At 39.9% G+C, this 24,699-nt stretch overlaps 1 protein-coding gene across 1 annotated transcript in view; it reads right to left on the reverse strand.

The window, feature by feature from the left end:
- Nucleotides 1-24,699, reverse strand: part of LOC134360278 (protein sidekick-2-like) — a 983,228-nt gene that overhangs the window by 73,952 nt on the left and 884,577 nt on the right. Inside the window, exon 43 of the mRNA XM_063074455.1 lies at nucleotides 7,261-7,399. Coding sequence (XP_062930525.1) covers nucleotides 7,261-7,399 — 139 coding nt within the window. The remainder of the gene's footprint in view (nucleotides 1-7,260; nucleotides 7,400-24,699) is intronic.

The raw sequence follows: 24,699 nt of genomic DNA on the forward strand, positions 1-24,699 counted from the left end.
AGAAGGATCCAGGATACTATCTGTTGTGTGAGAAGTAGTTTCAATTAAAAAAATAATGGGAGCTTGTAAAACAATAACTCTGATCCTCATTCTCTGATAATCATCGTTCATTGGCTATTCATCCACACTGGACAAACTAAACTGGCAAACACGAGGAAATCTGCAGATGCTGGAATTTCAAGCAACACACATAAAAGTTGCTGGTGGAACGCAGCAGGCCAGGCAGCATCTCTAGGAAGAGGTACAGTTGACGTTTTGGGCCAAGACCCTTCATCAGGACAGTCCTTCATCCTGACGAAGGGTCTCGGCCCAAAACGTCGACTGTACCTCTTCCTAGAGAAACTAAATTGGCAGTTGCATTTCTGACGACAAGTTCATGGAATGTGTTCAAGACAGTTTTGAAGAATAAAATATTGCTGGAGTGAGCCAGTAAATAAATAGCCCCTTTAGTCAGACTAGTGCTGGATGTAATCTTAGGAGCTATAGTTGGGCAAATGGTTGAAGTTTTTTTGGGGGGAGAATTTTGAAGGTAGTGACCAAGTTTCAAGGTAGTTATAAAGAATGTTACAGAAGGTCCAAAAATTAAAATCCTGATTCGGGAGAAGGCCAATGAAAATAGGCATGGTGCAATTTCACATAACACTGCCTCACCGTAACTGGAGTACTTTGTACAGTTCTGTCTACTGCACTATGGTAATAATGTTGTTTCACTGAAAAACCAGTAAGGGGAAAGATAAAGGGGTGGGGGAGAGGGAGGGGAAGCAGGGAGGGGATAGGCAGGAAAGGTGAAGAAGGATTAGGGGAATAGGGGAAAGCACAATGGGTAATAGAAGGAGGCAGAACCAACCTCCTCCTTCTACTACCCATTGTGCTTTCCCCAATTCCTTCTTCACCTTTCCTGCCTATCCCCTCCCTGCTTCCCATCCCCCACCCTTTTATCTTTCCCCTTACTGATTTTTCACCTGGAACCTTCCAGCCTTCTCCTTCCCACCCTCCCCCCACTTTCCTTATAGGGCCTCTGCCCCTTCCCCCTTCAGTCCTGACGAAGGGTTCCGGCCTGAAACGTTGACTGATCGTTTCCACGGATGCTGCCCGACCTGCTAAGTTCCTCCAGCGTGTTGTGAGTGTTGCTTTCATTGATTCTATTGTGTTCCTTGCATTTATTGTGAACACCCACAAGAAAATGGTTGTATATGGTTGCGTACTGTATATGTATGTTAATAAATTTACTTTGAACACATTTGTTCTGTTCTTTGAGGATGAAGTGCCTGTGGGTGTAATGTATTTGGATTTCCAAAAGGCATATGATAGAGGCCATTGAAAGGTTACTGGACAAGGTATCCAGAATTTAGGATAATGTTTTTGTAAGGATATATAGTTAACAAAGAACTGGTATAACTGCAAATACCAGGAATTCTGCAGATGCTGGAAATTCAAGCAACACACATCAAAGTTGCTGGTGAACACAGCAGGCCAGGCAGCATCTCTAGGAAGAGGTACAGTCGAGGTTTCGGGCCGAGACCTTTCGTCAACTTTTCTTCTGGCTGTAGGCACGATCAAAGGCTGAGGCTTCCATGCCACCATATACCTGGTTTGCAATCACATCCTTCTGCCACTACCCACTGCCAAAATCCTGGCTCTTGCCCAAACCTTGCTGTGAATGGCTCATTGATGAAAATGTCTAGTAAATCTTCCCTTGCAATGATGCATTATAATGTTCATAACTCAAGACTCCAGTTTAACAATACGAGCCAAAGATCCACATAAAGCAGATGCTTAATACCGATGTGTTACTGAGATTTTACTGATTGTGTTACAGAGACCTTACTGATCACAGATTTCTACACATCACCTCCTCTGTTATCCCTGTCGCATTTTGATTTGATGAACATTCAAATTGTTATTTACATTATGTTTAGTTTGTTTTCAACCAATTAATTTATCCATTACCTGTTACATAGTTAATATTATTTTATCTACTTTTTGGTTTAAGCTTAATATAAAATTATCTACTGAGATTAAGCACAAGAAAATAAACTAAAAATACTTCCTGCCTGAAGCCACAAAGTTAATAGTTAATTCTCATGCTCATCAAATTCACGCTGGCTACACCTTTGAGGCAGCAGTCATGGATGGATGAGCATTGATGCTAGAAGACATAAAGTAATAGGAAATTATCTTAACAATTATACTTTAAAGCAGAGTTTTCCAACCTGGGGTCCACTGACCCCCAAGGGGTATCAAGGCATAAAAAAAGTTGGGAACCCCCGCTTTAAAGAGTGATGAAGTACACTAATCTAACCGTTAATTGAGACAAGCTTGTAAATAATTTCACAAATGACATAAACAGAGGTTTATAATAAAGATACAAAACACATGCACTTCTGCGACAGAGTAGATAAAATTGTTCCTCAGCATTAAAGCCCTTTGACTTACACGTGTTACTTTTCACTATGTAGGTGCATGAATGACCAAAGCAATAGATTCAATAGGAGAAAACCAATAACCATACGTGGGCTTTGAGGGAGCAAATAACAATGAACTACCAGCTCTTTATCAATAAAAGCCCACAGGTTGGTCTCGCATTGGAGGACCATCCCTTGATCTTTCTTGCCCACCTAGCTTCACCTATCACCTTCTAGCTAGCCTCCTCCCCCTCCCCCCACCTTTTTATTCTGGTAACTTCCCCCTTCCTTCTCAGGCCTGAAGAAGGGTCTCGACCTGAAACGTCAACAGTTTATTCACTTTCAGAGATGCTGCCTGACCTGCTGAGTTCCTCCTGCATTGTGTGTATCTTTTGTTCACTGTTCACTTACTGAGTAAGGCTTTTCACATTCTGAGTGCCCTGCATCATTCTGGACGGGGCTCTTGAACCAATAGGTTCTCCGCAGAGTATAAACTTCCATCTCAGCAAAATCCCCATTTCCATTTTGCTTCACCCCTTCTTCTGTTGAATCGCTCACAGTGGTCTTGTCACATTCCAGTGCCATTATTTTGGTGTTGCGTTGGACAGTCTTCACTCTGTGTAAGTGCTATAACATCTGAAAAGCTCTGCTTTTACCTTATCACAGGCCCAGCCCAGCTCATACATTATTCCTGTTCTTGATGGCCTATTGAGAAATAAACACATGCCTAATGATGGCAAATCCAAGGAGATAAATCTGGTAATTACAGGTCTTTATTACAGACTGACGGAGGAACTCAGCAGGTTATGCAGCATTTGCGGAGACTGGATGACTTGACCTTCCAAGATCCTTTATCAGTTTTTTTGGCTTCATATCCTGCATCTCTTGCAAGTACTACATCATTGGAAAAGAATGTTGAGTAACAGGATTACAAAAGATGAGAAAAACAGGAATGGATTAAAGATGGGCAGCATTGCTTTGTTAGGGGGAAATTACATTTGATCACTTTTTGAAGAGATAACAAAGTCTTCGAATAAGGGCCATGTGATAGGATTTCAGTAAGGCCTTTGACAATGTTCCACACAGGGGTTTGTTTTGAAAGGTTAAAACCTAATCCACGACAAGCTGCTAATATTGGCTTGATAATAGGAGGCAGAGATAGGTGTTGGAGATTTGGTTTGTGACTGGAAGGCATTAACCAGTGCTGCACCACAGTTTTTGGTGCTGGGACCCTAACTGGTATCTATGTGTATTCATGATTTGGATGGGAATGTACAAGTTCACAGATGACCTGGAAATTACTAGTATTGCTGACAGTGAATGAGAGTAGTTTTAGGCTATAGGGGAGGAGTTCCGAACCCTTTTAAAGCCATGGACCCTCACCATTAACCAAGGGGTTTGTGGACCCCAGGATAGGAACCCCTGCTATAGGATAATAAAGATGAGCTGGTAAGAGCAATGACAGATTGAATTTAAACCTGGTAAGTATAATATTATTTATTTTGGGATGACTAATAAGGCTAAAATGTACATAATGAATAATATAGGGCCCTATGGGGGCACAAAGAACTGAGGGACTCGGGTGTGACAGTCCAAGGATCCTTGAAGATAGCAGATAAGGTGAAGACAAACAGGATACTTGCCTTAAAAAGGAAAAGTACAACTATTGGTGAGGCTACATCTGGAGTATTGTGTGCAATTTTGGCCACTGCACTACTAGAAGTATGTGATTACTGTGGAGAGAGCGTGGACGATATTCGCTACGATGTTGCCTGAGATGAAGAATGCCTGGGTTTCTTTTTCTTGGAACAGAGGAGGTTGATAAGAAAACCAAATGAATTTTACAAAATTATGAGACTAAGATAGATTAATAAACATTCTCCCATACCAGAAGTAATAAAACCATTGGCAGCTTCCCTTCAAACACCAGGAATTTCCTCCACTAAGTTTTCAAAATTTATTTTCCCTCTACTCCCATAAAGCACTCTTTAAAATCCACCCCTTCCAGCTTTACCCTTCCACATATTATTTTCTTTGGCTCCGTTCTATTGTTATGCTTCTGTGAGGCACATTGAGATCTCAATTTCATATGAACTGCAGTAAAAATCTGCAACCTCTTGTGGTGATACTTAATTTAGTCAATATTTGGAAATAAATTTGAGAAATGAATAAAGTATTACCAATTTTATTCAAGAACGAGGTAGAAAATGAGGGAGAAATTTGTCTTTAGCTGTGAATGTTGAATGCAAATAAGCATTAGTTCCTGGAAGTAGTTATCTCCTAGCATTCTGTTTCATCGAACTTAGTGAGTACAAGCAGCCGCTAATATTCTCACGTACAGTTTATGCCATTACTAAAGGCAAAATTCTCATATATATATATGTATATACATGCACATACATACATACATACACAGTATATATATATATATATATATATAGAGAGAGAGAGAGAGAGAGAGAGAGAGAGAGAGAGAGGATTTTAACACAATTACTAGATGCAGATGGATGGTTTCATATATCATTTATAAAGAAAATGAATCACAATCTCCCATTTTGCTTATTCTGGGCCTTTTATTCACCAAGTATGTGTACAGGCTTTCATTATTAGAAGTAATCTTTACCAGATTTATGGCACACAGGTGTTTTCAAAAACTGCATCAGGATTTGAGATACCTCCTGCCATCTACTTCAATCACACTTTTTCTTCAGCAGGCTGCTGTAACCAACAAAGCCAAGTAAATAAACAGTCTCAGCAGCAAGCCCTTTGCTCCTGCTCTGTTGGTGATTTTCAAGATGTTTTCATGAGAAATCTTTGATGTTTTGACCTCTATCACAAACTTAAAATAGAACAAGGTAAAGCTGATTTTGACCAGTGTTCTCCCGAAAGCACAAACTCTTATTAAGAAGCAACTTCGCTCCAGCCTACTTGTGAGCTCCCAAGTTACCAATCTTGTAGGAACCTGAACTGCAGGCAGTTCAATACTAAAAGCTGTTACAACTGACAATAATCCTTTCTCACATAGGAGTTAAAGGGTAGTAAACAATCAAATTGATTTTTCTCCCTTATTCCAGAGGGTGTAAGAGTCAATTGTACCATTCTCACAATACTGAAAATGGCTGACTAGAATGGAAACTCAACTAGGGACACCTGTTTTGTGAGATAAATGCTATACTGGATAAAACCCCCATTGAAGATGCATTTAGCAAAAAAAAAACGCTATCTGCTCAACCACTGGCTGTGTACCTTACATAAACAAGAGAAAATCTGCTGGAAATCCAAGCAACGCACACAAAATGCTGGAGGAACTCAGCAGGCCAGGCAGCATCTATGGAAAAGAGTACAGTCAACGTTTTGGGCCGAGACTCTTCAGCAGGACTTTGTGTGTGTTGCATGTACCTTACATAACAGCTTAAGAATATCCTCTGAAGACTCAATTTTGGAGCCCGAGACACAGATCTAGGCCTGAAGTGGCTGTCATGAAAATCAATTGAACTTGGGTGGTAAATGGGAGCAGATGCTGGAGGAGATACATTAACTGTTCACTGCAAAGTCACCAAGAACTTCATGCAAGACCAATGGAGCAGTCTAACCAAATGGAATGTTTTAACAATATAATTCAACAGCATGCAGATTTTATTTCAACTTCCTGCAGCAGTTTTTCTTTTTGATTCAGATCGCAGCATGCTACTATAAACAAGATTTGTCTAGGTTGTTGAACCACGATCAAGAGGGAATAGAAGGCAAATGTATAGGGTTGCCACCTACTTGTTTATTGATCCAATAGACCAAGGTTTTATTTTACTGAACATTTTATGTAATGTATAGACAACAACTACTGTGTCCAGAAATTTAACCCCTTTTCTTTTGTTTGTGTTCCAATTTTTAGAGAAAAAATATTTTAATCTGAAGAGTGTCCAGGTGTTTCATTTAGAGACAATTCTTGAAGAGAATTGTGAAATTTGGGGATTGCACAGCCAGTGATTTTGATGAAATTGAATGAAATTGCAAATGGGTAGGTATCTCCTATTATCAGGGGTTCCCAACCTTTTTTATGCCACGGACCCCAACCATTAATCAAGGGATCTGTGGACCCTAGGTTGGGAAACCCTGTTCTATATCACCTCACAAAGAAAAATAAGGCATATTGCAACAGCGACTGAGCTGGAGTGTCTGGCTCTAAAAGTTCATGTTGGTCTTAGAAGCAGAGGGAGCCTGTCCAACAGTCTTGGCTCTCAGCCAGGACAAAATGAATATAAAACATAGCATGTGCAATCTTCAAATAAGTAGAAGTGATTTAAAACTAAAATTAAACACAATGTATAATACAGTATAACTATTAATCACTCAGAAATAGAAAGGGAGTGAAGCAAAGTAATGTTACAGAATCAAAAGAACAATTTTACACTGTGATGAGAAAGCAATGTAACTTGCCAAATGAACTAATACAAAAATTGCATACAAACTGTAATACATATGAAAAGCTATAATGAGAAGGCATAGGCACAACATATGATTTAAAAACAAGCAAAAACCTAGGAGAGTCTGGAAGTCTTGTAACAGAGAGGCAGAGAGAAGCTGAAATGACTGATGTGTATCGACTGCATTGAGAGGTCAGCACAGGCAGAGAGCAAAGCTATACATTTTAAAACATGCAGTTCTAAAGTAAACTTTGAAGCAATTTTGCTCCCTTAACCTTCCACCAGCCTCATTCTCTGTGCTGCTTGGCCTTGAAAGATGTTGCCAGTCCAAGTTTTAAACCCTTCCTTGAAATTTACTTCTGACAACCACCAAGAAGTTATATTCAGCAGGATATAATTAACACCAATTTTAAAAAAAACATGCTTGTGGCTACCTGTTGTAGATACCATTCTTTCTACAGAAGGAATTCTTCACTGAAAGACGCCTGTTGTTGAGTTCCAGCGCAGGGAATCGTCCATTGTCTAAGCTCAAGATTTCTTCATGAGCCATTGTGCCTGCTTTTGTGTTATTTCCTGCAACATAAATTTCACTAAAGTTAACAACTAAGCATATGTTTGTTTGCTGCTTGTGCAGTTAACACAATCTGGTGTGCCGATTATCAGAAAAGAGCTTCTGAAGAAAATCTCAAATTTTGAAGTGCAAATTGAATCTAATTTTAATAGCGCCCCATATTTTTTAAAAATTAAGAAAATATTATTTCACAAGCATGTTGTTAAAGCATAAAGCTACTTAATAAATTGTATATTATGAACCATTTTAAAGGTATATAGTTTTTACACCTTGTGGTTTCTTAATGATACACCTGGAGTTTCAGAAATGCCAAGACAGCAGACTGTAAGAGTATTTGTTCTGGATGGTGGGAAATGTCAAGACAGATCTCTTTACACCATTCTGCACAAAATCTCTTGAGGGAGAGCCAGAGTAGTAATTCAAATCAAATCCGTGGGCCACTCATGACATACGTATTTTAAACACTGAAAGGCTCCTATCTGCCATCTCTCGATTTGGAAACCTCAGCAGTTTAGCATCTGGATCACCAAGTGCCATTTTTTCCTGCTCTCTTTAACTCTTTAGGGCCCTAGTTTCCAATCACTGACACTCTGGCTCATGCACTGCCTTCTACTGCTTGGTTTCTGTGCTCCCTTTCATTTGCTAGGGCTTCAGTTCCCACTCTCCCTTCAAGCCACTGAGGCCCTGGTTCCAATCCTCTCCACTACTCATTGGAGCTACGGTTCAACAGGGCCTCAGTTCCTGTGCACCCTTCCTCTCAGAGGGGCCCTGTTTTTCACCAGCCGCCTAAGTTCAATAGGTTCTATTTGCTGCACTCCCTTGAAGCCTGCCTGCTTGGTTTACACATGCTCCCTTTAAACTTACCAGGTTCACTGTAAAATGTATGATTCGACTACATAACATCTTCTTTCAAAAAACGTACTGAAAATGTATTGGTGTATTCATGCAATGACTTTTTGACAGTCTGAAAAATTTGCTCATCCGAAGTCCTGAAACAACTGAATTAATAGTTTCACTACATTGAAAGTTTTAGTCATAAATGTGAGAAATTGAAGGCTGTTACTTATAAACAACTTAATCTTGTTCATATTGTCACCAAAGAACAAGCCAACTCTGACATCTTTATTTAAAATGCATATAAATAGAACTTTTTTTCCTCTGTTCAATAGCACAGTAAGCTGTTATCTTGAAATATTTTAATCCTTTGAAGGTCCTAGAGACTCAGTAGATCTATGTATTTGCAAATAATACTTGCAGAAATTACCTCAAACATGTATTTTTATAAAATTTAACTATAATTATTAAAAATGCAAATATCCCAACTGCCCCCTGCTTGATATTAATTCATTTAAATTTTTTGGAACCTGAAATGTGCAATGTCAGAGTGTGGTCTAGGAACCACCAGTGGAGAGAAGCCAGCAAGTTTGAGATTTCTGTCTTTGTGCAGTACTCTCAAAGCTGGTGGCACATACACTGAGAGAAGTTAGCGGTTCAGTGCAGAACTACTCACATTTCCTCTCAAGTTGCAGACATTTACCCTTTAGAACCATCTGAATAATTTAAGGGTTTTTAGCATCTAATGGAGGGTCTTCAGACAGTAAATCGGTTGAGAAATGTAAATCCTTGAAGGACTTTAATTTAAATAATGGAAAAGGAAAAGAGGGCACAGATCCAATGATGAAATGTACCTTCTGGATTGATGCAAGATGTCTTTTAATATAGAAAGGAACCAATATCTGTAAATGGCTTCCTGGCAGAACAATTTATCGAAGAAGCAGTTCTGGAATCATTTAAGGAATAACCGAATACAGCAGCTGCAGAGATGTATGACTGGAAAAGCGTTCTTTTTGTAAATTAGGTAAACCCAGCATTGAGCAATTTTGTGCTTGTTCCTGCAGGTATCAGCATCTGTTAGAGAAATCACCTTCACATTTTCTGACTTTTTTGACTCCCCAGCACCTATTTTCCAATGTAAAACTCTATCAAATGACATCAACAGGACTGCAAAATTTGTTTTCAGTGCAACTTTCAATCTCAGAGGTCTGGAAAACAACAGCCCTTTATTTAATCATGAAAACTAGGTTTTACTAACCTAGTTTTTTGTTGAAGCTGTATTATGTGAAGAGACAATACTAATTGTATTCTTTGACCTCACTGAGATCAGGCTCCTTATAACCTCAAGTGCAATTTCAATTCTACACCTAAAATACTTTTCTCACTGAAGGTCTAGGCTAGGGTCACAAACACTCTCAGCTTCCTGGTTACATGATTATTCCAAGTTGCTGCTGCTAAACATCTGCCACATCTCAATTTGCTGATGGCTGTTGGTATTTAGAAGGCCAATCAACCCCCTTAACAAAAGGGAGAAACTTTCATCTATTTCCCCCAAGTCCACAGAGACAGGAAGAGGGGGCATGACTTCCCTAATTGCAGATATTCACAGACTACAGTCACATCCTTTCAGAAACCTCACTGGCAATCTCCTACTAGGAAGGATTGGCCGTAAGCCTGGAAAATCTCCAGGACTTCCTTGCCCTTAGAACAAGTCTATTTTTTTTTGCCACTCTGCTATGATTCCAGGAATTGCTTCCCACCTCCATCAATAGAGCATCCATTCATTCATCATTCATTCATTCATTCACTTCCCTATGGAGTTTTGCAGCACTGTATGACCTACTTTAGCAGTTGTTTGCAAAATTTGAACCTGCTATGCCAAACGTTGTGGACGTTGACAATGTGCTACACATCAAATGCATGTTGAAATTAACAATATCAGGTCTATATAGACACAAGAGACAGCAGACGTTGGAAGCTGGACCAATGGAGACTCTGCTGGTAGAATTGAATGGGTTGAGCAGCATCTGTGGGAGGAAAGAAACTGATGATGTTTTGGATTGAAAACCTGCATCAGGACTGTAAGTTCCACTTCTTTTTGTGATTCTCTTAAGTGCTGTTAGATTGACTGCTAGTGCCGTTTTAATACCAATAAAATGCATGCGAAGCAATTTCTAGCCATCTTTTTTAAATAGATGAATGAGGATGTATTTAATAACATCCCTCATCAACAAGTAGTCTCTGATCTTACTAAGTTCCAGGTTTCAAACTAAAAATAAAACCCACTTTGCATCACTGTCATAGTTAGCTAAGAAGAAGGGATTTCCTGCATTTATTGGTACCATACCAGTGTAAGAGCACAGCACATTGTGAACGTTACGCTTCAGTAGGTACATCACACCAAACAAAAATTCAATTGTTCAAAAATACCAAGAAAACAATATTTTCTCATTACTCAGAGTGATATGTTAAACTGATTCATACAAAAGTACAAAAACAATAATGCAAAAATATTCAGATGACTGGAAAAGATTTTTGTTATTAATGGTCTGATTTAATTAGATTTCACAATACCATGAGCAGTATTAATTGAATCATCAAAAATACATTCTTAGTTTTATATGTTTTGGAAAATGACCCAGCAGAGAACTAATTAGCTCAGATGATGTAAACCAGATATCCCACCCTGCAAAAACTCATTTCAGGGAGGTAGCACCATCAATTTGTGGGAGACTCCTGGAACTTCCGGGAGAGGTGGGATGTCTGCAATAGAGTAGCTCCTTAGCAGCTAGCCAGCTAGTTTAAATAACGTTAGCTATGCTAACGAATGGATGACACCAGTTAAACTCACCTCAACATGTCTTTTACAGTCTTAACCCACCATGGGCAATAGAAAAGTCACTGTTGCAAACAGTGCAGTGAGCAACACTGCCATTATTTTTGACCCCTATTAGGCAGGGGTACACTTTAGGGTAGTCTGGGGTGATGTACGTTTTATATTTTCTTTTTTTGGAACTCTCTCTCTCTCTCTCGTGGTCACTCTCGCACTCGCTCTCTTGCTCTCTCTCTTGCTCGCTTGCTGTAAAAAAAATTGATTTCAGGGATATTGTATATCATTTGTGGGCATCAGGGAGCCATTATCAACATGCGGGAGACTCCAGGAACTTCCGGGAGAGGTGGGATGTCTGATGTAAACCTTGATTCAAATAACTATTTTGGTTTAAAGTGACATCAGTAGATGATACTACTTTTGCTCGATCTGACTGGTTAACAAGCTGAGATAAGCTTGGCAGAGGAACAGGGGATTCAAATTAATAGGTGCAAACAACACGTTTCTTTGCTCTAGTGAGAATATTAAGGGATAAATCTCAACAAGATTGCTTGCAAGCAAGAGCATAGCAAATTCAAGCAGTGCAATACCTCTTGAGAAGGTGATAAGAGGCAACGTATGAGTGGATAGCTAAACAATTTTTCGCAGGATGGAAATGACTAACACCAGGGCGCATAATGTTTCGGGGATTGGAGGGACGTATGGGGGGGATGTTAGAGATAAGTTCTTTACACAGAGAGTAGTGAGTGCATGGAATGCCCTGCCTGGGTTGGTGGCAGAAGCAGATACACTATGGGCATTTAAAAAGATAGATAGACACATGGATGATAGAAAAATGGAGGATTACCTAGGAGGGAAGACTGAGATTGATCTTAAAGTAGGTTAAAAGGTCAGCTCAACATTGTGGGCAGAGAGGCCTGTATTGTGCTCTACTGTATGTTCACATATTTTTTATTTCACCTCCAGAATACACGACATCCTGGTCTGATCTGTTGAGTTATTAAAGGACAGATGTATCAGAAGCAAAAATGTGGTATCAGAATTCATGATCACCACTTTGACCCAGATGAGTATTTGCTGGAATGAGATCTTTTGTTGGGTACAATTACAATGTTTAAAATGTATTTGGACAGATACATGGATAGAAAAGGTTTTGAGGGATATTGACCAAATGCAGGCAAATAGGACAAGCTTAGGGAGGTAACCTGATCAGATGGACGTGTTGTGCCAAAGGGCCTGTTTCTATGCTGTATTACTCAATGTAATGGCAATACAAATTGAAACACTCCCATTTACTAGTAGTTTTCAAGTACTAACTGAATTGTATCATTTGCAAGAAGCAAGCAAACCATCAAACCCATCATGATCAGCCACTTCTTGAAATACTGCAGTCCTCCTCCTCTTCAGAGTTTAGAGTACAAAGTACACTTATTATCAAAGTAGGTATACATTACACATCCTTGAGATTTGTCTCCTTACAGGCAGCCACAAGACGAAGAAACTTAGTAGAACCCATCAAAACAGAAGAAAACCTAATGTGCAGAGAGAAGGAAAAAATCTATTGTGCAAATAATAAAAGTAAGCAAATGGCATTCAGGACTGATGTTCACGAAAGTGAATCAGCAGCCAGTCATCACTGCAGCCGATTCAGAAGCCTGTTAGCTGCAGGCCACAGCCTCAGTTCAGTGCAGAGACGAGTAAACCTCATGGAGCAGCCAGCTGAACTGGCCCGTCTCTTGCATACAGCCCCGATGTCCTGATCTTTTCAATCTTGCCTGGTGCTTAAATCAGCCAGACCTTGAGTCATTCCTTGCTGTCAGACCTGAGATGTGCTCTCGGGCTTGAGCCCTTCTGCTATGATTCGGCCAATACCAGACCTTTCAAATTTGGCTTGGTGCATAAGTTAATCAAACCTTTGGGTCTTTCCTCTCTGTCAGACCATCTCTGCCTCACCTCAGTTCTGCTGCATCAAATTGCCTCCAAGTCCACGCCAGGCAACAACTGTCCTGCAACTTTAAGCCTTCAGTTCCCACCGCAAAATTGACAAGTCATATAGGCAGTTCAAAAGCTCAACTGTACAGAAAAGGAAAAGCTTTCACTTACAGTATATTGGAGCTACTCCACTTCTCTTGATGACTTTGCAATCTAGGTGAAAATGTGTACGTGATTTTAGTTTCATAAAGGGATCACTACCTGTTCCACCTGCTTTCAATGAACACCTCTGTCACCTAATTACAATGAGCAATGAGAATAGCGGCTTGGTAGAAGATGACAGGATGCTGCACTTTAAGAAGCCCCAGTCTTGCTTCCCGAAAAAGGATGAAATATTTTCTTCTTCCAATCAATGCCTAATAATTTCTGCCAGAAGGTGTATAAACACAAGAAATGTATATGGCTAGAAATGTGTTTAGCTGTCATGCTCACTGTTTAACCTTTTGCAAACATTCTCTTCCTGGCTGTACATGGGAAAGTTAATGCTCATGGAATCATACTCCGGCAGCAGAGGAAAGATGACTAAAATTATGAAAGGGCAAAATTAAATTTTGAGGATAGTTAACCTCTATTCCTTTGAAAGAGAAACACAAAGGAAGCTTGGTAAGATTGAAAGCTTCTGTTGAATTTCCAGCACAATGGGAAGACTGATGTATGACCTGCTGCTGAGAGATGAAGAAAACCTGTGACTTCCATCCTGACCAAAAATAATCACATGCATTTTCAGCAGTGCACTAATATTTATTTAGCATGCAATTTTTACATTCCAACTATAGCTTTAATCTATTTGTGATGCTGTAAATTTTCCTTTCAGAACTCTCAGATTATGAACATATTCTAAGATAATTCCAATAAGATACTGCAGTAAACATGTGCCACAGCTAAGATCATCATTACAGTGATACTTCAGGTGCAGAGATCTATTGATAGGAGTCTGATAAAGGCTCATTGACTCAGTTTTTCTCTTCACAGATGCTGCCAAAACTGCTAAATGCTACAACATTCTCAGTTTTGGAGGTCCAGCATCTTTTATTATAGAAGTCCCTGATGTGAATACATGGAGTTTTCGAACGTTTATGTTCAAATATATCATGAATTCTATATTATTCAACATCTATTCTGCCAATTTAGCATCAATAATCAATACGTAAATGTTTGAGGCAATGATTTCAACGGAAGTTATAAATTCTGCATGGGTGTTTGACGTTAAAAAGGAAAGAATAGATATAAATGTTGGCAATAACTCATCTAACAGACCACAGTCAATGAACGGAGGCTCATGAGAATATAACCTCAACAACTTGTGTGGCAAACTCATTGCCAAGTTAGTAACTGACACTTTCAATATATTTTCCTTTCTTTTTGTTTTGATTTTAATTTCATAAATCAATAATTCCTTACTTGATCTACATACTAAATATTTATTTCATTGGATTATTCACTAATTTGAAATGGAATCTTCTATATTGAATATTATTCAAAGTAAGTGAAAATATACAGACTACATCAGCATGAAATGCCATGCTTAAACCCTGCAGATTACATATATAGTTTTTCTCAAACAGGGTAGCATGAAGCATATTCGGATATTAGGGAGAAAGCTCACAATGGTCCATCAGCAAGCTGTTGATCTGCTCTTATAACTTGAAACAGGAGACAGAAGATAAGGCGCAGAATATAAAAACAAGAAGATTAATCTCTTCTGTTATTAACACTGGTTAGACAGATGACAAAGGAGCAGAATTAGACATTCGGTCCATTAAGTTTGCTCTGCCATTCCATCATGGCTGATTTATTATCCCTCTCAACCCCATGCTCCGGCCTTCTTCCCTTTAACCTTTGACACCTTTACTAATCAAGAATCTACCAATTTTCGCTCTATATATACTCAATGAGTTGGCTTCCAAAGCCATCGACGGCAATGAAATCCACAGATTCACCACCCTCTTGCTAAAGAAATTCCTTTTTGGGTCTACTCTAAAATGACATCCCTTTATTCTGAGGCTGTGCCCTCTGGTCGTCAGCCCCCTCACTATAGGTACCATCATCTCCACATCCACTCTATCTTGGCCTTTCAATATTCAGTAAGTTTTAACGAGATCCTTCCTCATTCTTCTAAATTCCAGCAGGTACATTCCCAGAGCCATCAAATAGTCCTCAGACATTAAGGGTTAGGGTACCACATCCAATTCTGGCCATATATTTTCAGGAAGGATGTGAAAAATCATAGCGTGGATGCCAGGAAAGACTCACTTGAAGAGTTCTGAGGTGGGAGGGGATATACTTGCAAGATTAGGTTGAAGGGACTGGTGTTGTTTTCTGCAAAGCAAAGAAGATTTAGAGAAGATGGAAATAAAATAATTGCAACTGCTTATCAACTGTCACATTTTTAACATGTGGTAATTAACTACTGTATATATATTCACAGGGAGTACACACCCTGTTCACAGGAACTCTACATATGAACACCCTTCCTCAAGGTCCAGATGTAACCCAGGTGCCTGGAGTTGACAGGTTGCAGCAGTGCTAACTGCTACACCATCATGCTATTTTTTATTGTTGCAAAGAATATTCCATGTAGTTATACAGATATTCACGTCTACATGGATTCCTTTCAGAAGGGTTGATAAGAGGTGTTTAGCTAGTACTGGGACAACAGTGGTTAGTGGTAGCATGTGGGTCAATTCATTCTTAGCTTCTGTGCTTGTTTATTGCACTGTACCTGAGTGCCAAGTGGATTCAGCATTAAAATCTGTGACTAGATGCACTTTACACCTGGTTTATGTCGAAGATGGCTGGTAGGTCGTGCAACTTTCACCACTTTTATAAAGGCGAATGCAAGCAAGTGGTTTAGTGTCTTTTTAAACACAAGGGATTCTGCAGATGCTGCAACACACACACACATAATATTGGAGGAATTATTTTGTGTATTTTTAATTAAATTCACTCACTTAAATGCAAATGCTTTATACTTTTTAAATATTTTATACAATTTAAATTAATTTGAACAGTTTTTAAAAAATACTTTATTTAAAAAAAACAATGAAATCAACAAAAACATACCAGCTCAGACATGTATATAAAAGAAATAAGCAAAAAAATGACATAACATTAGAGGGATGCCTATTGTACAAAGTGCTCAAAAATACTAAACATTAAATCTCAAATGAGGGCCGTGAGAAATCAGCTGGGGGGAAATTGCTCATCTGCCCCCGGCCTCATCCAGGTAGGCAAGAAATGGATCCTAGATAGCGGAAAATTTTTTAATTGAATTGGTTCTCAAGAACCTAAGTTTCTCCATCTGTATGACTGAGATCATGTCAGCCATCCATCTCCAAAAGGAAGGGGGAGAAGGTGATTTCCATTCCCTCAAGATAAGACTTTTGGCAACAATCTTCCCCAGCATCAGAGACTGTTGTATGGCTGCAGGGAAACAAATAATAGATTGCAAGCAGCCAAATATAGTGAGACCAGCTTCCAAGGGGAAGGATCTTTTATAGGCCTTTGGGTACCAGTAGAATATTTTGGACCAAAATCCAGTCAGTAATGGGCAAAACCAAAAGGTGTGTGACAACATGGCTTCTGTCATTTGAACAGTTTTTACATATGAGAGACAGCTAAAGTTGCTCAAGGACATTTAAAAGCAGTCAACTGTTGAAAGCCCTTTGTGAAGTCCATGGAACAGCCTCAGGATACGTTGCCTGAGGTTTAGTTGCTGCCTGCAGAGTGCTCCATTTTATAGAACAGTACAGCAGACGGGCTTTGAAGATGATTCAGCCCATGGGACCTCAAAGACATAATAGATTTAGACAGCATTTTATCTGCTACAAAAAATGCAAACAGTTAAATGGGCAAACATGATAGTTGTTCTATTTATTTTTATTTAGAGATACAGACCCTTCCAATCTGATGAGCTGCACCATCCAACAACCCATCTATTTAACCCTTGCCTAATCACAGGACTATTTACCATGACCAATTAACCCGCTAACCAGTACGCCTTTGGACTGTGGGAGGAAACTGGAACAGCCAGAGGAAACTTATGTGCTCACGGGAAGGACGTACAAACTTCTGACAGTGACGTTGGAATTAAACTCCGATTTCCGATGCACCAAGTGACAATGGCGTCACGCCAACTGCCATACTACTGTGGCATTTTATACAGGGTCAGATTTCACAAACTGCATTATTGTTTAGGACAGCACAGGCTTAATTAAAATAACAGAGCATTGTGACTTTTTATGTTCTTTAGGGCGGAATATCTTTGCTTATTCTTTACATATTTAAATCACTCAAACTCTGGCAAGCTGCTCACTGTTTGAAAAGAAGGAGCCTTTCACAGAGTAAAAGGCATGAAGATGTGTCCCCGGGGGGGGGGGGGGCGGGTGGCTAAAAAGAACTAGGGGGCAGGGTCTCAGAATACTGGAAGGATTTATTTTCTCAACTGGTTGTGAACTTTGGGACATTCAACTCCAGAAAGTTGAGGATGCAAAGTCATTCAATATATTCATGAATGAGGAAAATTGATTTTTGAACTTCAGTGGAATCAAGAGTTATGAGGACTGGATATGAAACTGGAGCTGAGATCAAAGATCTTTATCAAATAGTGGAGTGGGCTCCAGAGGCCTAAGGCCTACTGCTGCTCCCATCTCTTGTGTTCTTTGTGAGTTGAATCATCTGGCATAAAATTGGGCTAAAGGTGTCAGAAAGTTTCCAAAAGTTATTGCAGTTATGGGCAGATCTCAGAGCATGGGACCATACTTAATGCCAGAGAGGGGAAGAAAATACTTGGATTTACTCCTGTTCACTTCCTAATGATTCTTGTCAGACTGTGCAAGCAGACAAAACTAGTATCTACAACACATTCTCTGGTCCAACAGCTAACTCTCACTGTGGAGGCTCTCACAGGAAGGGCTGGTTGGAAGAAGCAGCAGAATGTTGTCAGTTGCCCAAGAACTGCACCTCAGTCACAGCCATGACCTATTTTCAAATTGTTTATCTGAAGAATTATTTTCCAAATTAAAATATAGTTGAAGGAAAACCACAGTCAGTTTTACTGATTCACACTGTAAATAGATATCTATCAATGGAAGTGGAATTAACAATAACACAGAAAGGAACACAAAATGAAATGAGCCCTGTCTCTCAGGCTGGAAAGCTGCTTTTCACCGCTAAGTTCAGCTGTACAAGTGAGAAGAATCTAAGCATCTGCTCACAAGAAGTGAAATCAAAGAATTCACTGCTTTAAGTTTTGAAATGAAATCTTTTAAACAAATCCATTGATATTGACTTTTCCTTCAAATGACATTATAAAAAAGAATGATTTGCAAACACAATGCTAGGAAAATATTTCTTAACTTGAACTCCTGGAGTAAACAATTAGAATATTGTTAGTAAAAGCAGGGCAGAAATCATGTTCTTATCGCACATCAATGTTCATATTCCGATCCCACATCAATATGAAGAATATACCATGCCCAGATCCTGAAACAGGTTCCAGCCACACACCTAGTCTTCATATTCCCAATTGTTAGTTCTGACGGTCCGTCACCAGACATCAGCATCGACAGAACTGTTGCCACAGGACGCTCAACCTCATAGCTCTCGAGTTCTCACAAAGGAATCCTCTTTCAGGTAGCATCTCATGGTCAAGGTTATTGGAGTCACATCGTACCACAGCTGGCACCAGAAAGACACTTTTGGCTACTCTACGAGGAAAAATCAGTACCGGTTCAATAAGAACAACAAAAACTCACCAATCACAAACATAAGGCTTTGCTGGCTTGGAATTTCTATCTTTACTCAAAGAACTGCAGGTCACAGGTCATAGGCCATAGGATGAAGGGTGAAATATTAAGGGGGAACATGAGGGGGAGCTTTACACACACCTGAGGACAGAGGCCAGCAGAAAACCTTTCACCTAAGGAATGGGTGTTGGATGGAGCAAGCACAGGAAACTCAGCAACTTACAAGATAGGAGTGCAGAAGCAATTCACCAGGATGCTGCCTGAATTGGAGGGCTTTAGTGATGGTGGAAAGATTAGGCAAGTCATACTTAAGTGAAGGAGACTGAGGGGTGACCTGATAGAAATATGTACGATGATGAGAAGGGAATTGAGTAAATTCTTTCTACACAGAGACCGGTTGATTTCTGGAATGTGCTGCCAGAGGAAGTGATGAAATCAGATCAAATTATTACACCTAAGAGTCATTTGGACAGACACTTTAACAGACAAAACATATAAGGATACAATCTTAATGAGGGGAGATGTGATGAGATAAGAGGAGCAAAAATTTGGCATGGACATGTAAGCCTGAAGTGTACGTTTCTGTGTTGTACAACTTCAGGACGATGATATGTGTGGCTTCTTCTCTGTTAAAAAAAACTTTAAGAATTAAGCACCCCACCGAGAGGCAAAAACTGAGATCAGCAAATTTGCGGATGACACCAACATTGGGGTGTAGTGAACAACGAGGAAAGCTATCAAAGTTTGCAGTGGGATCTGGACCAGCTAGAAAAAATGGGCAGAAAAATGGCATATGAAATTTAATGCAGATAGGTGTCAGTACGGGAGTTGGGATGTTATGCTGAAATTGTAAAAGACCAAATAGGAAGTTGGTGAGACAAAATTTGGAGTATTTTGTGCACTTCTGGTCACCTACCTTCAGGAAAAATATCAATGAGATTGAAAGAGTGCAGAGAAATTTTACAAGGATGTTTTTGAGATTTGAGGAACTGAGTTGAATAAGTTAGGATTTTATTCCCTGGAGCCTAGGAGATTTGATAGAGATGTGCACAATTATGAAGGGTATAGATAGGTTAAATGCAAGCAACCATTTTCCATCGAGGTTGGGTCAGACTAGAACTAGAGGTCATAGTTTAAGGGTGAAAGGTGGAATATTTAAGGGTAAAAGGTGGAATGTTTAAGTGTGAATGAGCTTCCAGTGGAGGTGGTGGATGCAGGTTCAAATGCAACCTTTAAGGTAAGTTTGGGAAAGTATATGGATGGGATGGGTATGGAGGCTTATGGTCCGGGTGTGGGTCGATGAAGCTAAACAGAATAGCAGTTTGGCATGGACCAGATGGGCCGAAGGGCCTGGTTCTGCACTGTAATACTCTCTATGACTGAGGTGAACTCATCAGGGATGGGCAAGCACTCATGATGCCCTGTTTGGAACACTTTGAAGACATTCCCTACATAACTCTTTCCTTGACATGACTGTCCTGGACTCTGTCCCACAGCAACTCTGGAAAATGTAGACTACATCCCATATCTTGGAGGACCACCTGGGCAAAAGCAGATATTAATGAAATTTAAACCGCTAACCCCCACCCCCCACCACCAACAATGCACCAGCACAGCCTTAACTGACTGGGAAAAAGGATATTTGGCAATCAATACCTCAGACAAAGAACAAAAATCCTCCTCTACTGACTAACCATCATCTATCTTCCTGCAATCTGGACTATTTACGGGCATCTCACAGTACTGGAAACGTGCCACCAACACTGTGTCTGCAAAATCCTCCAAATTCACTGGAAGGGACCCTGACCCAATGTCAGCTTCCTTTCCCAGGCTAATGTCCTTGGCACTGAGTTCCCACCTGCTCCCATTCAGTTACAATGTCATGTCGTTCACAAACCAACACTTATGTAACAGACCCTCCATTCCCAGCTCTGTTACGTGAGGAAACTAGCAGGCAGATGGAGAAAGAGATTCAAAATATGCTAAAGATAAAAGTAAAGTTTGCTTATTTGTCAGATGCACATCGAAAAGTACAGTAATATGCTTTGTTTGTGTCAATGACCAACACAGTCCGAGATGTGCCTGCAAATGTTGCCAAGTGATGCAAAATTACAATAAATTAGAATTGAGCTGGAGATAAACTGAAATACCAATTTGATAGACATGTAAGATAACTTAATTTTGGGTACTTAAAGAAAACAAAGATCAAAGTAAGTTTATTATCGAGTACATTTATGTCACCATATGCAACCCTGACATTCATTTTCTTGCAAGTATTGACAGTAAGTACAAAGGAACACAATAGAGTCAACAGAAAACTGCACACAAGATGGACAATCAATGTGCAAAATACAACAAACTTTGCAAATATGTAAAGAAAACAAAGAAAGTAATAATAATAACTAAATAAGCAATAAATATCGAGAACATGAGATGAAGAATCCTTGAAAGTAAGTCCACTTTCAAGTGAGTAGGTTGTGGGAACAGTTCAATTTTGGGGTGAGTGGAGTTATTCCCTCTGGATCCAGAGCCTGATGGTTGAGGAGTAATAACCTCTAGACATCTTCAGCATCTCTCTGGAACAGTCCACTGTCCCTTCAGGGTTCGGTACCCAAGAGGGTGACAGTAAGTTGCCCCAACGACTATCATCCAGTGGCACTGAGCTCAACAATAATGAAGAGTTTTGAGTGGCTGGTTATGGATCACATCAAATCTCATCTTCCTGCTACATCGGACGCTTTTTTGTTTGCTGATCACTCATAATGGTCCACTGATGATGCCACAGCCCCTATACTCCACTCCGTCCTGTCCCACCTGGAAAATGGTGCCTCATATGCCAGGATGCTTTTTTATCAACTTCAGCTCAGTGTTCATTATGATCATCCCTCAGAAATGGTCGGTAAACTGTCCTTGTCGGGTCTCAACAGCTCTTGCTGTAACTGGATCCTGGACTTCTTGGCTGATGACCCAACAGTGTTTAGCCTCATCAATGACGATGATGAGATGGTGTGCAGAGAGGAGGCACAGCAGCTGGTAGAACGGTGCAAGCACAACAACTTGTGTCTCAATGTGGACAAGACCAAGGAGATAATTGTAGTCCAGGCTGACCACTCCTCACTGAACATTGTGGAGAGGGTTAGGAGTACCAAGTTTCCGGGCGTGCACATAACTGACAAGCTCATCTGGTTTCTGAATACCACCTCTTTGGTCAAGAAATCGCAGTAGCATCTCCATTTCCAGAGGAGAGGCTCTTCTCTTCCTTTCTAACCAATTCTTACAGAAATGACATTGAGAATGTCCTGACCAGCTGCATCACTGTCTGGTACAGGAAATGCAAGGCCTCTGACCTCAAGTCCCTTCAAAGGATAGTGAGGACTGCTGAGAGAATCATCAGGGTCTCTCTTCCATCCATCAGAGATATTTATCAGGAGCACTGTGTATGCAGGGGCCTTAGCATTGTCAATGGTTCCTCCCATCCATCCAACATATCTTTGACTCCTACCAACAGGCAGGAGGTACCGTAGCACTAGGACAAGGACTGTTATGGGAAACAACTTCTTCTCCCCAGGCCGTAAGACTACTGAACTCCCTGCCACCGCCCAGGTCTCATCACGCATGAAGCGCCTGTAGCATTAAACTGTTAATTTTGTAACTTATGTCACAAATACACATTATTTGTTAATTTACTAGAGAATACCACTTCATGTATTAAGTATGTGAGTTAAATGTACTGATGTTGCAAAATACTGGTACCGTTCAGCTCATCTGGCAACAAAGTGAACTAATATAACATGGCTTCGGTCTCTGCAGATGAAGCTAGACTCCCATTTACCACCTGTACCACTGATTTAGGTTGAAACATCCTGCTCTTGATAACTTTGCAGGGTTTTGTTTAAGGCATTTCCACAACATTTACCAATCAGGATCAGAATCAAGTTGAATATCACTGGTATATGTCATAAAATTTGTTGTTTTGTGGCAGCAGTACATTGCAATACATAATAGTAAAAACTATCAATTACAATAAGAATTAAATATAAAAAATTAGGTTAAATCAGTAGTGCAAAAAGAGAAGGAAAATATTGAGGTAGTGTAAATGGATTCATTGTCTGTTCAAAAATCTGATGGTGGAGAGGAAGAAGGTATTTCTGAAATATTGAGTGTGTGTTTTCAGGCTTCCGGTCCTCTCCTCCTTGATCGTGGCAACGAGAATAATGCACGTCCTGGGTGATAGAGAAACTTAATGATGGATGCCATCTTTTTGAGGCATCAACTTTTGAAGGTGTCCTCAGTGCTGGGGAGGCTAGTGCCCATAATAGAACTAGCTGAGTTTAGAACTTCCTGCAGCTTTTCTGATCCTGTGCAGTGGCCCCTTCCATACCAGAAGGTGATGCAACCAGTTAGAATGCTCTCCTTGGTACATCACTATAAATTTGCAAGTGTCTTTGGTGACATACCAAGTTTCCTCAAACTCAATATTATGAGACTGACGTGATGACTGCCTGCAGTTGAGCGGTCTGTCTATATGCACTCCAAAGCTTATACATAAATAATGTACAAAATATTAGTTGTTAACATAATTGATGGCTGGGCGGTAGGGTGGAGACACGTCTCTACCAAAGGAGGCGCAAGACCCTCCTTCCCTCCGTTAGCCTGCAGGTCGCCCTTGGGAAAGGTGTAGCACCTGCTTTGTCCCCTGATCAGGGTCACATGAAGCCACGGGAGCAGGTGGTGGATGGTCACAAGTTCTGTTTATGTGACCACAGACCCCAGGAGACAATCTCTGAAGAGTATTGATAATGTTTGGGGTCACATATCTTGTAAAGCCACTGCCCAGAAGAAGGCAGTGGCAAACCACTTCTTTAGAAACATGTGCCAAGAACAATCATGGTCATGGATAAGAAGACTATGATCGCCCATGTCATTACACAAGGCGAATAATGATGATGAGAAGGATAATTGATGATAGTCATAGTCATACTTTATTGATCCCGGGGGAAATTGGTTAAATTGGTTTTGATACAATGATACAAAGAATGAAAGTTTTCAGGAGACAAAGAAAATTGGAAAAACTGATAAAAAGAAAAATGTGAAATAGTGTAGCCATCTATTGCAATATGCTGATTATTTTACCTGATAGGATTCATTCGGTGCTGGATTTGCTTTTGAAACTTTTTTGAGAAATTATGATGCAGAAGTTTTATGCCTTGCCTTTAACACTCAGCATACATCCAAGGTTGTTTAGTATGTTCACTTATAGGTCTGCAATCATAGATCCACCTACCATTTGCCTTCCACTTTATTTTTAAAAATTAATAAAACATCATGTGATGTTTTCTAGATGTGACTGGCAAGTCACATTTCAGAGGTGCCAAGTTCACACCATGCATTGGGCTGTTGGCTGAAAATAACACTCATGAATATGATTATCTTGTTGACTAGTTCTGCAGGGAACATAAATATAATTACATTACTATTGCTCTTATGCAATCCATTTTTGGCATACAAAGACTCATTTCCTTTGGTATTAAATGTCTTCATTTAAAAGGGATTTCCCTACTCTATCAACTCTCCATTACATCAGATTAGGGCTCATCCTTGTTATTTTAACATGGAACTGCTAAGTGAGTTCTTGATTGTTATGCAGGATAAATTCTACCTCAGACGCAGAAAGGATGGTGAAATCCTAAAAAAAAATAGAAATCACTCTGATCTGAAGAATTTTATTGTCCGTCATGCTTAAAGTTGTTGTCTGTAGAAGCAAAGTACCAGAGGTTGGAGGTCTGTCCTTGGGTTGGAGGTAGGAAAGGGACTTTACTGCTGTTTTGTTTTGTTGTTATTGTATTTTGGCTGCATGTTGTTCTGCTGAACATTACGGGCACGCTATGTTGGTGCACGA

The sequence above is a fragment of the Mobula hypostoma genome, chromosome 22, assembly GCF_963921235.1.
Source record: "Mobula hypostoma chromosome 22, sMobHyp1.1, whole genome shotgun sequence".
Classification (NCBI taxonomy): domain Eukaryota; kingdom Metazoa; phylum Chordata; class Chondrichthyes; order Myliobatiformes; family Myliobatidae; genus Mobula; species Mobula hypostoma.